At 33.6% G+C, this 16,065-nt stretch overlaps 1 protein-coding gene, 1 long non-coding RNA gene and 1 pseudogene across 2 annotated transcripts; 2 read left to right on the top strand and 1 right to left on the bottom strand.

Moving 5' to 3' along the window:
- The first annotated feature begins 237 nt into the window (after window positions 1-237).
- LOC127721591 (zinc finger protein 862-like) lies at window positions 238-2,875 on the top strand. The gene is made up of 3 exons (XM_052228366.1): window positions 238-1,575; window positions 1,931-2,155; window positions 2,556-2,875. The coding sequence occupies exons 1-3, from the start codon at window positions 598-600 to the stop codon at window positions 2,796-2,798; spliced, it is 1,446 nt and encodes a 481-aa protein (XP_052084326.1). The 5' UTR covers window positions 238-597; the 3' UTR covers window positions 2,799-2,875.
- Window positions 2,876-3,119: 244 nt separating this feature from the next.
- On the top strand, window positions 3,120-4,843 carry LOC127722350 (zinc finger protein 862-like; annotated as a pseudogene).
- A 5,669-nt stretch (window positions 4,844-10,512) lies between these two features.
- Window positions 10,513-12,321, bottom strand: LOC127721602 (uncharacterized). Its single transcript, XR_007991336.1, has 2 exons — window positions 12,232-12,321; window positions 10,513-11,354 (listed from the first exon to the last, which is right to left on the bottom strand). It is a non-coding gene; the product is annotated as an uncharacterized LOC127721602 (long non-coding RNA).
- Window positions 12,322-16,065: the final 3,744 nt, after the last annotated feature.

Here is a 16,065-nt window from a genome sequence, read left to right as displayed (position 1 = left end):
GTCAAATTCTGGCGTTGACTGACAAAGCAAAGAGTCAAAGAGTCCATAAACAATAGACTGCTGATTATTTTTGGACGGTGATGTTTCTTTGTCACCAATTTACGGTCTTTATATATCCTAACCCGTTTGCTATGCTCGTGTCTGTAGTGACTTTTTTTATTTCAATGAGCGTATTCTATGTATTACCAGTAAGTTATTCAGTCAGGGATTTCGTTACAACAAATTACTTAAAACAGAGTTGGAAATTATAGCCCGCCCGACCGCCCGAGACGGCCTATTTTACGATCGGGCGGTCAAAAATTAAATTTCAACAGTCCGGTGGACGGTCTATTTTTTGAAGGTGGCTGGGATTACCTTTTTCTATTTTTGGAATGAGTTCTCAGTATTACCCCATTCATAACAGCACGTAAGAAACATGACTGTCAATTAACCTTGTACTACCACGTGTTTCCACACGATTTCTGCAGGGAACATGGTGATACCTGTTGTTTGTAAGATCCGCACTCATTGGCTTGTTGGTATCGAATCGTCCAATCACGATCGCGTTTATTAAATAAAAAATAAATATATATAAATAAATTTGTTTTGGTAAACTCGATGTCTTTAAGACAGTACTTGGGCCTTTTGTCGCCGAAAAAGCGAACTGCTGTTGAATCAACAGAAAAAAATAAATTGTATGATCAGTCTAAGAGGAAGCGGGTAATTGTTCCTGGTTGGAAAACGGAGTTCGAGTGGTTGATTTGTGACGACTCGCATGGTAAAATATTTTGTCAACCATGCCGTTCAGCGTATGGGCCCTTGGCTGTCAGAAAAGTACCTGAAAGATTTCGGCGATATGCAAAAGGCCCGTTTGTAGTTGGTTGTGCAAATTTAAGGCACGATGCCCTTACTACACATGCAAAATCCGATGGCCACAACTACGCAGTTGAATTTCTGAAAAATCGAGGACAACCAACAGGAGAGAGTGTAGCTGAAAAAACAGTACAAACCCTCAACAAGGCATCATTTCATAGACTTGAAAAACTATTTAGGAATGTACATGCCATAGCGAAAAAGTCACGGCCTATTTCTGATTATACATGGCAATGTGAGCTTGACATCCAAAAGGGTATTGACTTAGGAGACACCTACAGAAACACCAAAAGTTGCAAGGAATTTCTGGTTGCTATTTCGGAAATTGAAAGGGGTAAAATTGAGGAAAAGATTGAACTAGCCAAATTTTATACCCTTATGTCTGATGGATCCACTGATGTTTCCGTTATTGAAAATGAAATTGTCTACATTCATTTTGCGCATAGAGGTATTGCCTACTGCTATTTCCTTGGGCTCATTCAGTGTGAGTCTGCTGATTCCAAAGGAATATATGCAGCAATTCTACAAGCTTTGAATTTCAAGAACTTGACGGTCAATGATATTCTTAAGAGAACCGTAGGATTTGCTGGGGATGGCGCATCAGTGAACACGGGACAGCTGAATGGTGTTATTGCACATTTTCGAGAAAATGCTTCCTCTTCTGTAGTCATGGTCCAGTGCATGTCACATAGAATTGAACTTGCATACAAAACTGCTTTCAAGGTATAAAAAGAACAAATTATTAGGTTTGTCTTGTGTTTATTTTTACTTTATTCTTTTTCTAATAAGGGTATGTTCTTTACTAGTATACTGTTAATTGAGGTACGTTTGACTAGATTAAATGCAATCCAAACATTATTATTTACAACTTCTGGTTTTTCTGTTAAAGTCTCCAATTTTTATCATTTTGTGTATCAATCTTACACTGCCACAACAATAAAATAAATTATAAATTAAATTTAAATAATACTTCATTCTTCAACATTATGTCATATTCATAACAGTAATACATGAAAAATTTTACAATAGTTATGTAGCTCTCTAATAATCCAAAATAATTCCAAAAATCCACTTTTATGTAGCTCCAGTTTTTACTAAAGTCTTTAGTCTCCTAGATGATCTGTTTAAATTTTACCACAAAAGTCCTAAACAGACAAGCAACTTGAAGCAGACCTTTACCGCACTCAAGATCAAACAGACAATGCCAACAAGGATTGGTGGTACCCGATGGTTAGGACATGTTCAGACTGCCCTAAACAGTCTCTGGAAGGGATATCCTGCATTTGTCACTCATCTTGGACAGGTAACCATAACGAATTGTCAATGCACTTAGATTTAGAATTAAAAATAATTTGGCTTCGAGCATCACTGAAGAGACATTAATTGTTGCTATGTGCATCTGCCAAATCTGGTCACTCACTCACTGATGCAGCAAAATTGGTATTTTTAATTTTACATGATTTTTCAATTTATTTTATATTTAAAAAATGAGTACCATACATGTAAGGTTTGTAATACTTTTCTCATACATCAGACAATGATTTTATATTTATACTTTGCCAAGTGAATTTTTCAATGAAGACAGTATTTTTTATATTTTATGCTTTAGCTTTCTTTTGATTTTCTATGAACTCATTCCCTCTTAACTGGTAGTCTGAGTCTGTGCATTACTTATATACTACATGTACACAATTCTTTTTCAGGTTTCATTACACAACACTCAGAGTGCTACACAATCCAAGGCAAAGTATCTTCTTAAACTTCTCAGAAGCAAGAGTGTTATTGTATTTGCCCATTTCATTAATGATGTTGTCAATGTACTGACCAAGCTTTCCATGTGCCTGCAGCAGAGAGCTACTTGCCTTTATGAAGTTCACCAGGATCTAGAGTGTACCATAGCCAATATACAAAAACTAGAAGCAAGGTTCATTTCTATTCAGCTTTAAACATAATGCAGGCTTGCACATTATCAGCTTCATTTTCTCTTTGTTTGTCCTTTACCAATAACTTTTTTATTGAAACTTATCCAGATATCACTTACATGTTTTAATAATCTTTTATTACTTTTTTTCAAGTGTCATTCACTTCTTACAGTGCAGTTCTTAGGAAAGGACAAACAATTAGACCTTAGTCTATTAACCATGTAGAGTAGACCATATTTTTTTAATACACTTCTATATCATATGCTTTTAATACACTTCTATATCATATGCTTTTAATACACTTCTATATCATGTGCTTTTAATACGTCTTACCTCATGTAATATATGCATGTCATGTATAATAATCTGCTTTGTCTATATATCTCACTAAAAACCTAATGCACTAATTATATATCTGCATATGATTGACAGATTGTTTTTTGTTGATCATGGACTCGTGTTAATATTCACAGCTAACTTTTTTATAGGCCAGGTCCAGAATTAAGGAAAGTTAGAGAAATTATTAGTAATGATGGCAAATTTGAAGGTGAACTCCTTGTGGGAAATGATGATTATGAGGGTCAAACAGTAAAGGTCTTAAAAGCTTTGGTTGAGAGTCTTCAAAAGAGGTTTAAGGATGTAACAGAAGGTGTAAAACAAGCTACCAAGATTGCTGATTTAGCCTCATGGCCTGCAACTATTGATAATGAACCTGGTATATTTGAAAAAATCAGGGCAGATCTGTTCTTTTAAAAATTAATTTCTTAATTAACACTATCATGCTGATTTCTGTTTTTATTAAAGTCATATTTTATAATGCTTTGCAAACAGAAATTAATTTTCAAATTCCTTGAAATGTTGATTTCTCTACAAACCTGAAAATAAAGATAGATATTGGTGAACCATATAGACTAAATATACAGTTTTCTCTGTGCTACAGCAGCAGTTCCAAATTTCCAGACAGTTTGTTATTTCTAAGTACATGTACCTAATGTATTTGCAGATTACAATCACAGATCTTTGACATTGCAGATTTTCATTTTTATTTAATAAATTTGCAAATTTGATTTGAAATTGGAAGTGTTATCTATTGTAGAGTTTGGTGATGAAATGGTAAGCAATCTGGTTGACCACTATAGACAGTTATTGGATCAGACTGATGGTGTAGATGTAAGCAACATAGAACCAGAGTGGACAATATTAAAGAACCTATTGTATAAAAAGTGAGTTAAACTGCAATTAGAATTCAGTATTAAATGTCAAAAATGCTGAGTTTTGGTGAAAAAAAATGTTCAAGTATTTTTTGTTTTACAGATAAAGGGCTTTGAAAAGTCAACCAAATTGCTTATACCATCTCTATTCATGATTCATGCAATGATAATTGCTGTATGTCAAAACACATTGTTTTAAATATTTTATGGCTATGTATCTATTTTCAGTCATAAAGTCCATGAGATGAATTGGAGCACAATCAATGATCTGTACCAAGACAAGTGTGCCAATGCACTGAATGTAATAGATCTAGTGTTGAGTCTACCAGCAGGAACATCAGAATGTGAGAGGGGATTCTCACAAATGAAAATTATCAAAAACCAATGGCGTAATAAACTGAAGTCTACATCAATGACATTACTGATGACAATACAATTGCATTCAGATCCAATTACACAATTTAACCCTGAACATGCAATCCACCAATGGAACTAGAAGACGACCAAACTTCATGCAAAAAAAGGTGAAAAAAACTGTTGTTCAACAGATGGAAGAAATAATGAATGTCATTGAGGATGAAACACAAGAACTTACAAATACTGTAGATAATTTGGAAACTGCTGCTTCCTGCCCTGACAAAGCTGCTGACTCTGACAATGATTCTTGTTTTTCTGACATGGAGGAGGGATTTTATTCTGGTGATGAGATTGGTACTGGTAGTGACAGGAGTGACATTGACTGAGTTTCAAATATTGTGAAAATGAGGAGCAATAAAATTATAAATGAAACCAAAATTTTATTTTTATTTGCTTAAAAGTAATTTTGTGGAACAAAGGTACAAACAAAGGCATGCTGAATTACACAGGAGACAAACTAACACCCCCCAGTGCCCACCCCAAATTCTAAAAATGAAATCACACCTTGCTTCTGAACAAATGGTCATTAGGCTTAGCAGTGTCTGCTTAAATGTGCACTTGTAAGTCTTGTTGCAGTGTGTTTTACATAAGCAGTCATAAGTCATTTTCATCACAAAAAATCCTGAAGTTTATCTAATAATACTTCTAGTCATTAAAACATCTCAAAACACAAAAACATAATTTAGAATCTTGAAGGAAAATGGGTTGGATTTTTATTGCATTAATTTTCAGGGCTGGTAAATTTTGATCAGGACAGGTAATTTTTTTATGCAGCCAGCCCTGTGGTCTGGTAGACATTTCCAGTGAGTTTCCTACCCTGCTTAAAACCTCTACTAAATTCTTCCTTAGATACAAAGTTTGTCTGTACTTGTAAACAACTTATTTCAAACAGAATAACACATCCTTAATTTTACAGTGATGTTGTAAACCGAGCCCGGTTATTTAGAGCCGGGTAAACTTATCAATCCTTTAAAAACACTAATTCTAAAAGGTTAGCTATTCATCACTGTAATCATATCTTTGAATATTGTTTTTATTGGTATAAATATTGATTTTGTTTACAGTAAATCAAAACCACACTTAATATTACACATATTCACTTTGTTTGGCACTGCACAAGGTCATGTTTTTCTCTAACTGTCAATTACGTCTTTATACTAAATCCATTAGATGTTGGATGTGTACTGATTGATATTTTAGTCTAAGATACATGTTTTTTTTTATTAGTTGTTATTGGCTTTTAACTAACTGTCAGTAACTGCGAATACTCGCAAATCTGTACTTAAGTGTCTTTTTGTTGTGAGAATGTATACGTACCCGTCCAAGTCCACTTTGTGTTTTTGTAAGATGTTTTTTCTGCTTTGTATCAGGCATGGAGCGAATTACATTGCAATGTAATGCATCATATTACAATTACTTTGACCAAACCATGCATTATATTACAATTACAATTACATGCATTTATTAAAGTAATGCATTATATTACAATTACTTTTGCAAAGTAATGCCTTGAATTACACATTACATTTGAAAATTTTATTAGTGAATAGAAAAATTAAACATTTTGAAAAACAACTAGAAGTCACAATAGATTCTAGCATACGCAGTAACTGTTCCATGAATTGAATATAAGTATACATGTAAAAAGTCTATTTAATTAGACTTTTACAATTTTTAATTATTTTAACTTAATGTTGACTTTACTTTAATGAATATATTTTTTGTTGTTTTTTTTTTTAATTTTAAACGAAATATTTAGTTACTGTGAATTACTTCCCTAATTATAAAATAAACATAGACCTTAATTAATGAACAATTGTCTAAATGGTGAAAATATTGATTGTTCAACAAACTAATTAGTGTTTTATAACAAAGTTTAATTATCTTTTATTTAAGCAAAACAAAGATATTCTTTGATCTTATGACAACAATACAGCTATGCTTTTCATATATCAATCTTTTTATGCAGGAAAATGTATGAAATAAGATGAAATAAAGAATATATTCTAATGACTAATATATTCTTAGTTAATCAAGAAATCTTAAATTTGGTTTAGTTAAAACTCCAACAATATGTTAAAGATGTAGTATGTGAAAAAAGTAATGACATGTAATGCCATGTAATGCATGAAATTACACATCTTTTTGCTAAAGTAATGCATTATATTACAATTACATGTAATGCACAAATTGCTGCATTACACATTACATGCAATTACTTGGAAAAATGTAATGCATTACCATGCATTACAATTACAAATTTGCATTACCCCATGCCTGCTTTGTATCCATCTGATGAGTTGAGCCTTTTTCAACTGATTTTTATAGTTTGTCTTATCTTGTACTTTTACACCACTGTCCCAGGTAAGGGGAAGGTTGAGCGTTCACACACATGTTTATCCCGATACATTCTTTATGTACCTGTCCCAATTCAGGAGCCGGTAGTTCACAGGTTGTTGTTGGTTCATGTCTGTCATTTTTTTCTCGTAAATTAGGCCGTTTTTGTTTTCTTAATCGAAATGTCTCATTTTTTTTTTCATGTCGACGCCTTTTATAGCCGACCATACGGTATTGGGGTTTTCTCATTGTTGAAGGCCGTACAGTTGTCCATAATTGTTTACATCCACTTCATTTGAACTTAGGTTGATATGTGTCTCATTGGCAATCATACTGCATGTCCTTTTTTTTATAAACATTGAGTTTTATTTTAATTTTAATCGCAACATTTTTTCTCCAATAATTTGTTATGCCACAATTTCCTTATATTTGGAAAATACTATAATACCAAAAGCCTAGAAATTAGTAAGAAATTTAGGTTTCAACTCCTTTAGACAAAGCTGACCTTAGAGTGTTTGCATATTATTTTGTCAAAACATTTTTTGGTCATATTGCTCTTTGACTGTTTCTGTTCTTATGCATATTGCTTTTTGAATATTCGGCACAGAGCGTTCCTGATAAAGCATAATCCAGGAGCGCTTCGTACGCATGAAATAATGAACTGTTTTTTTTCCATTTTATACTCTTAAACCAGTTGACAAATACACACAGAATGCAATTGTAGTTTATCACATTTGTGCACTCAAAGCGTGTAAAGTGGCATATTAAGTGTTATTTTCACTATAATGACCTACGTTAAAGATATCACTCAAAATTAACTATTGATTTTTTTTCGGGGGGGGGGGAGTGTAGTGAAGACTGGAGCATATCATTGACCAAATAAAGAATGAAAAGGTCCTTGTGTTTGATCCTTTTATATTGTTTATATCAATATATCAAAATTTTAACGCAACTTAATTACAATTAATTGAAAAAAAAACTTGTCCTTGAATGATGCTAGACCTGTATATGACGCATATGGGGGCACTTATCAAGGACAGATAAAAGCTATAGATATATAAATATAAATAGCTATAAAGAAAGCTTTTGAGAAATACAAGATTGTATAGCCATATTTATCAGTAAACGGGTTTATCCGTCTATCTAAGTGTTTTAGTCAAAATATGCATCCGTAATATGAAGTATTCAACCATAATGTTAATTTTGTGACAAAAACATACGTTGTACCTTGACACTGACATTTGATTTTCCTTTGTTGAAATGCACTAATTGTTTAGTTGGAAAACAGCAAAAGGCTTCCAATGCGTTTTCAAAACAGCCAGAAATCCCGCACCCGGAGGCGGGTTTCAGATAGTCCCTAAACAAAAAAGTGTACTTATTCCGCAAAAATGGACCTCACATATAAAACATATAAACATATAAATGACCAGAATTAAAAAAAAAAAAAAAACATACAAGACTAACAAAGGCCAGAAGCTTATTTGGGATAGCCGTAAAAAAAGGCGGCGGGGTTAAACATGTTGTGTGATATTTCAACCCTCTCCCTATACCTCTAGCCAATGTAGAATCACATAGCAATACGCACAGTAACACTCAGTTTAAAAGAAGTCCGAATCCGCTGTTAGAATAGGTAACAGGTTAAACCAAGCAAAATGACAATTATCATGTCTTCATCATATGAAAATGATATGCATATCAAAACATTTGAATAAAATAAGAAACATAGAACAAATACGTTAATTTGTATTTCATTTATAGTCTATTGTTGATTTAAGTAAAGACATCTACACTTGACTCTTACGAAATTCTAATACGTAACACATTACAAACATATGTTACCAAAGCCTTTGTAGTTCTAAAATGGGAAGTTCCTCTTCTTTCGTAAGTGCTAGTTTATAAAGTACCTCAGATCTTAGTGAAATTTGTAAAGACAGAACTAATGGATTTAGTTTAGATTTTGATTATTTTATGAAAATGGCAATATAAAAATAAGAAGATATGGCATGATTGCCAATGAGATAAGTCACAACAAGATACCTAGTGACGTAGAAGTTAAAGATCAACTGGCGGCCTTCAACAATGAGCAATCTGTTAAAGTCCCCAAAATGACAAAAGTTAATGTTAGAATCCAAACGAGAAAAATTACCGGTCTGATTAATGAAGAAAAAAAAAAAAAAAAGAAAACTAAATGTTAAACACAGCAACAAACGACGTAACTAATGAATTTGATGAATCTCATGTAGACCAAACGCAAGTCTGACATATTAAATTATAAGCCTGTTTTTTTCAATGTAATTCTTTGTTATTATCAACCCTGGATCGATACCTTTTCTGGTAAACTGTAAGTTTTAGTAATAGCAGCTCTTCAACGTTTTCATGTACAATGTACAATGAGCTAAAGGGTTCAAGACGTCTTAGGCTGATTGGTGTTTTAGTCTTAGATACATGATTTTTTATTAGTTGTTATTGGCTTTAAACTAACTGTCAGTAAGCGCGAGTTCTCTAAGAGTTGTTGTTTGGATGATGATGAGGGAGGGAGGGTTAACGACCTTGGCTACCCATAAGGGTCTTGCGCGGTCGGCCAGTTGTTAGGAATTAATGAGGAATTAATTAATACCCTGTCACGTTTTTTGTTTAATGTTTTCTGCTCTGTATCAATCAGATGAGTTAAGCTTTTTTCAACTGATTTTTTTTGTATGTTCTTATTTTGTGCTGTTACACCACTGTCCCAGGTTTAGGGTAGGCTGAGGGTATAGTGTGTCATTTAATGTTGTAATTTTACACTAATGTCTCAGGTTAGGGTGAAGTTTGGCGTCTTATTAAACCTTTGAACCCGCTGCATTTTTATGCACCTGTCCAAAGTCAGAAGCCCGTTGTTCATCGGTTGTCGTTTGTTGGTGTGGTTCATAGGTGTTCTTGTTTTTCGTTTTTTATATAGATTAGACCGTCGGTTTTCATGTTTTAATTATTTTACAATGTCTAGTCGTTTTGGGGGCCCTTTTAGCTTGCTGTTCTGTGTGAGCCAAGGCTCAGTGGTGAAGACCGTATTTTAACCTATAATTGTTAACATTTATACTGTGGATTCATTATTATTCGTGGGGTACCAATTTTCGTGGATTTCGTGGATATAGATAAAGCACGAATTTAAATGTTCAACGAAAAACACATTTTCTATAAGGTTGTATGCAGACATTGGTAAAACCACGAAATCAACTATCCCCGAAAATGCAAGTTCATCTCAATCCACGAAAATTGGTACCCACGAAAATAAATGAATCCACAGTACACTGTGACTTGGATTGAGAGTTCAATGGCACTCATACCACAGTTTCTTATTCATACTGTCACTAATCAGGAGCCTATAGTTCAGTGGTTGTCATTGGTTCATGTTATCTGTGATATTTGTTTTTAGGTTTGTACTAAATTAGGCCGTTCGTTTTCTCAATAAATTGTTTTATATTTTTCATGTCGGGACCTTTTATTGCCGACTACTAGTATATGATATGGGTTGTCCCATTGTTTTAGGCCGCACGGTTGCCTATAATTGCTTACGTCCACTTCATTTTAACTTTGGTGAATAGTTGTCTCATTGACAATCATACCACATCTCTTTACTTTTGTAAACCAAATGTTTGTATCTATCAAAGTATTAAGAGAAACGTTTAAAGTAAGTTGGTTTAATATTGTATATTAACCTCTAGATATATCATGGTTAGTTTTGTCGTTTCATTGCCGTTTGCCGACATCTCTATTTAGTCATATATTATGACAACTGCGGTTTTTATTGTCTGTTCATTAGTTCTCTCTACATTTTCTTACAGACGCCTTATCATTATCACTGTAGCCTCTTTGACATGTCTCCCAACAAACGCCTTTCAGTTTGATTTCATTATTTTTGCAATACTGTCTCTGAGGTAGTGTGACCTTTATACCAGGTCCGTCATTTTGTTCGCAAACGCAGCATCCTTTAGGTTTATAACCATCTCTACATTTAGGGTAACACAGTTAGGCGAGTCTTTCTTCGTTACTACGACAACTTTGCCTTTGTGCAGGTGTTTTTCGTATACCTGGGCCGACATTTGGAGTACAAATACAGCATCCACTTACATGGTATCCAGCTCTGCATTTTGGATAGCAAAGACGTCCATTCATTTCTTTGTTCGATCTACATCCTTGTCGATGAAAGAGCGACACTTTTATGCCTACATTTGTTTTTCTGCACGTGCATCCATCATCATGATAACCACCGCGACAGTTGTTACAGCATCCAAAGATTGTGCAACAACATCCCTTTCCATATATATGTGCATTGCTCCAACAACTGGTACCATCATCTCGTAGTCCAGAAGGACATGCTGTTTTATCAGGTGTTCTGCCCGCACCTCTCCCATAGCTATCTAGCCAACAACTTGTCCCGTCGTCGCGTTGATTAGGAGGACAATTTGCTTTATCCGGAACACGACCTGCACCTCCTCCATATGAATCTTTCCAACAACTTGTACCGTCATCACACATTCCAGCTGGACAAGGGCGTTAACAGCCGGCCTGGCTTTTCTTGGATATTGATCTGCTTGTCGTTTGGCTATACTTTCGTGTATGACTTCCAAACCTATGCCTGTAAATTGAAACAATTGTGAATGAAATTGATTGCAAGTTTTGTTTTGTAATGGTGCGATAATCTTCAAATAGAGCGACTTTAAAAACGTCGCCCTCTTGCATTTGATCATGTGTGATATGCGTTACTTGTCTTGATTCAGTTTGTGTTCGGAACGGAACAATTCAATTGCTTTATCATATGATACTAATGACGTTAGAAAATCCTATGTCGCTTTTAATAAGCAATACGAAAGAACTGACCAGATATTATGGTGTTTGGTCCAGAGTTATCAGATGTCGTAAATGTTTGCCTCAACGTTATCACAGTTTGTTCAAAAGACTTTTAAGCAGCATTTGTTCTCTTATATAACAACCAAATCAATATCAGCATTTATCGGAGGTTCAAATTTAAAAACATAAGATAGAACATGTCAATCACTTAACTGAATATGAGAATATGAAAGTTATGTGCCATCACATTATTTATCAGAGCTGATTAATTATTATTTACAAGACATTAATAATGATAAAGTTCTGAATAAATTAAATTATTATATTCAAAAACATTTTAGATTGCATTCAATTAACTATTTTTTTTATATCTACATCTATTTTCTAAATTGATTTAGGACATTTAAAAGTGGATAAACTACTGTTGAATCTAATCTAAGTTTTCGTGCAAGCAATGTATGTAATATGTATATTTAAAATTTATTCAATTAAAGATTATCAGCGATTTCATCATTTTGTAATTTTTATTCTTACCTATCTTTAAAAATATCCTACAGCTCCTGTATTAGCAATTTTAAGCAATATATTTCTTTAGGATATGTTGGAAACATCACAAGGCAGCATATAATTAATACAAAACTTGTAAAATGAGTATGAATACATACCTAATACCAAGATGACGCCAAGCCGCAGCAATAACATCGTTGGAAAGTATATTTATCAACAGTAAGGTTGGCAAACACTATACAACTTGACATGAGCTTAAAATTTATTTTATAGGCAATTAAAAAACCACAGGAAAATTGAACAATGTCAATCGTTAAAACTCCGTCAATAATGATAAAATATCTAAAAATATAAATAACAAAAACTAATTCAACAAATTTTGGCTCATTTTAACTATTGTGATATCGTTATGACGTCATAATGTTTCCAGGTTAGGGGGAGGGTTGGGATGCCGCTAACATGTTTAACCCCGCTACATTCTGTTTGTATGTGCCTGTCCCAAGTCAGGAGCCTGTCATTCAGTGGTTGTCGTTTGTTGCTGTTAGATATTTATTTTTCGTTCATTTTTTGTACATTAATTAAACCGTTAGTTTTCTCGTTTGAATTGTTTTACATTTGTCATTTCGGGGCATTTTATAGCTGACTAAGCGGGATGGGATTTGCTCATTATTGAAGGCCGTACGGTGAATTATTGTTGTTAATTTCTTGTAATTTGGTCTCTTGTGGAGAGTTGGCAATCATACCACATCTTTTTTTTATACTTATAAAGAAAATAACAATGTTGGCTAATTATTGCATAACTTTTTAAAAGTTTCAAATAAAATTGGCCACATGCAAGGACCACCATTATTTTTATGTTAGCATATGTATACATCTTTTTATAACACTTTTATTTTAGAAGAAGGGTGTAGCCATTTTGTCCAGAAAGAAATGCACATTACCGGTGCATCAAAACATGCAATCTGATAATATTGATAGTACTCAGTTCCGAACAGATAGAATTTCTGGATAAGATAATAATGTACTGCAATGTCATATGGTTGTAATGATAATATCAAAGGTATAGGACAGCTGTTTTATCCAACCTGCAGTGATGTAAATGTTATTAGTTTTTCAACACTAGCTTAAGACCCAAGCATAGTCATGGTCAATAATATAACCATTGTCCTAAACTAAAAATGTCTTCCAAATCTTGATCATTCCCTGAGAACTTTGATGACGTTTTTTTTACATCTCCAGGTACCGCTTGTGTTACATTACATTCGAACCTTTTTATTGTAACTGCATGTAAACTTTTATAAATGTGTAAGAGATTATGCCCGTGCCAATGGATGTAACGATATGTTTTCCCAAATATTCAGACTAGTAAGTTTAATTTGTGGTGCAGCTGTTTTCTGTCTATTGAAACCAGTAAAATAAGAACTATAGTACGATAAAAATAGAAAATTCCTTTCATTCTGTTTTCAAATAAAGAAATTGGTGCTTTTAACATCAACAACGTTCTTCGTCAAAAAGAAGTCACATCTAAAATCCGCGTTCTTTTCTTGTCTGTCCCTAAAAGTAGCAATTGACCCTAAAATATCTAACTATAAAAAAGCTCTGCAATATCTTGATTTAGAAGAATACTTGAAAAATTCCCTTGCATTTGACTGTCCCACTCTCCCTATAATTATAAGCCCTCTGGCCATGTTATTACTGGTGATCCAGATATAATTCAACAGGATGTGATATCTCATGGTCCCAAATTTAGACAGCCACAACACATCAATTTAGAATCATAACTTTGCAATAATAATGGATTCCGTCCAGGATCACACAAGAACATGGACAAAACGAGAAAAGATTGAGCTAGAATTTCTGTCAGAATGGGTTAAAACGAAGAATTCATAAGTTGACAAACTGTGTAAATGTTCGATCTAAGTCCGTATTCAGAGAAAAAGAGGCTATGAAATGTCTGAAGTCTCCTCACCGCAAGTATGTTATTTTTCCTGCGAATAGAGCTTCAAACAATATTGTGTTTGCATGTACATTCTATTACAACGAGTGTCTTATCAAAGAATTACGAATAAATAAACACGTGGGTAGTTCCATGTAACGTAGCCTTTGATAAAGATCAGATCTTTGCAAACCACAAGTCCTTCGTGCCCTCATTGCATATTGTAATAAATAACAAATCTTGTTTGTGTTTACCGAAACTTCATAAGGCTGCGTTCAAATAACGGTACATTGCGGACTCATCTGCATTTTCTTCACAGGAATTGTCCGTTGAAATAACCAAAAGTTCGATGTACAAGAGGGATTACAGAATTACTGTAACACTGTTCACTTGCATAGTGGCATTAACTATATGTGGATTCTTTAAAACTTCTTGAAAATTTAAAATCCCGGTTTTTTTTTAAATAACTTCTTTCAAAACCTTCGGGGTTTCTATCCTTGACAGCAATACACCACATGAAAAATGAAAAAAAAATACTCCTTAATGCTTTCCTCCATAAAAACTACATGTACCATGCTCTACAAATTTATTGTTTTAGGATATAATTCTACATATTTTGTTAACGATGAGCCCGAAATTAAAACCGTCTACACCGTAGAGCAAGTGATCAGTATGCTGGAGTTTCTCATTGACACATTTGTTTAATTTGGGAGAATAATTGTTTAGGAGGTTGTCGGCGTTCCTATGCGAACCATTTTTGCACCACTCCTGGTCGACCTTTTCTGATGTTCATATTATCGGGAATTCCGTCAGACACTTGTGCAAGAAGATCAAGGAAACAAGATAATCTAATTTCACATTAAGGTATATTGATGACGTTTCTTTTTATTAATAGTTCAAACTTTTCTAATAAGGTCCCATTAATACTAGAACTAGAACAATAGATTAGGAATGACAGATACAACTTCCTCCCCAAATTTCAAGACATTTACATCGAATATGACAACAGCGGTCATCACAGTACCAGAATCCATGACAACCAGACAATTTCAATTTTGAAATTATAAATGTTTCCCTTCTATAGTTCCAATATATCAACTTCACCCGCATGGAGTTACATTTCTCAACCTTTACGATTTTCAAGAGCTTGCGGACTTTGCTAAACATCTGAGCTAAAACAATAATGAGCCATGGTATCTTCAAAGAACATCTCGTCTTTTATCTCAAAAATGTCATCGAAAATGCCCAACACCTAAAATATAAATATTCAGTGTCTATTTTACAAATATAACAATATGGTCTTTAGTTATAGATTCTAAGTGTTGAAGTTATGTGTCTTTTTATTTTAGTTTCACCGTTATTTGTCTTCGTGTTATTATGTTTATTTTGGTGGTATGACTTTTGACGTGACTTGGTACTCAGTTTGTTTCCATTCGTTAGATGTGTTTGAACTTTTGATTTTGCCATTTTATAAAGGACATTACGTTTTGAATTTCCCTTGGAGTTCGGTATTTTCTTGTTATTTAACTTCCAAATTTATTTATCCCGCTATCGGATTTTTGACTTTTTAACTTTGAGTATTCCTGGTGCAGGTGGAATTTTACAGTGTTGTTTCTATTTTGGTAACCATTGTATTTATATTTACTTAATGTTTTCTTTATCGAGAAAGTGTATACAATATGCGGCATTTACTATCAACGACAAAAACATTTTTAGTTGACGTTATTGTAAAATTTACTATTTACACCTATTCGTTTTCGTCTTTGTGAGATTCATTTGTCTGTTTGGTATTTCTTTTATTTTGGGTTTTTTAGTCAGTTGTGTTGTGCATGTATGTCTGTGATGAATGTTTACACAATATTGGCAGCTGGATCCGAATTATTTTCAAATTAACCTATTATGTCTGTTGGGGTTGCTCTCCCAATTTTGTCAACAAAACGGAACTACAAACAACTTTAATACATGTTGGAGGTTGAGCTAGCTATAAAACCAAGTTTAAACCCCTAGTTTAAACCCCTATTTTCTGAAGAAAATGACTGTACCAAGTCAGGGATAT

Source organism: Mytilus californianus, unplaced genomic scaffold (assembly GCF_021869535.1).
Source record: "Mytilus californianus isolate M0D057914Y unplaced genomic scaffold, xbMytCali1.0.p SCAF_12, whole genome shotgun sequence".
NCBI lineage: Eukaryota > Metazoa > Mollusca > Bivalvia > Mytilida > Mytilidae > Mytilus > Mytilus californianus.
The sequence above is the reverse complement of the archived record's forward strand: the minus strand, read 5'-3'. Positions and strand labels throughout refer to the sequence as shown.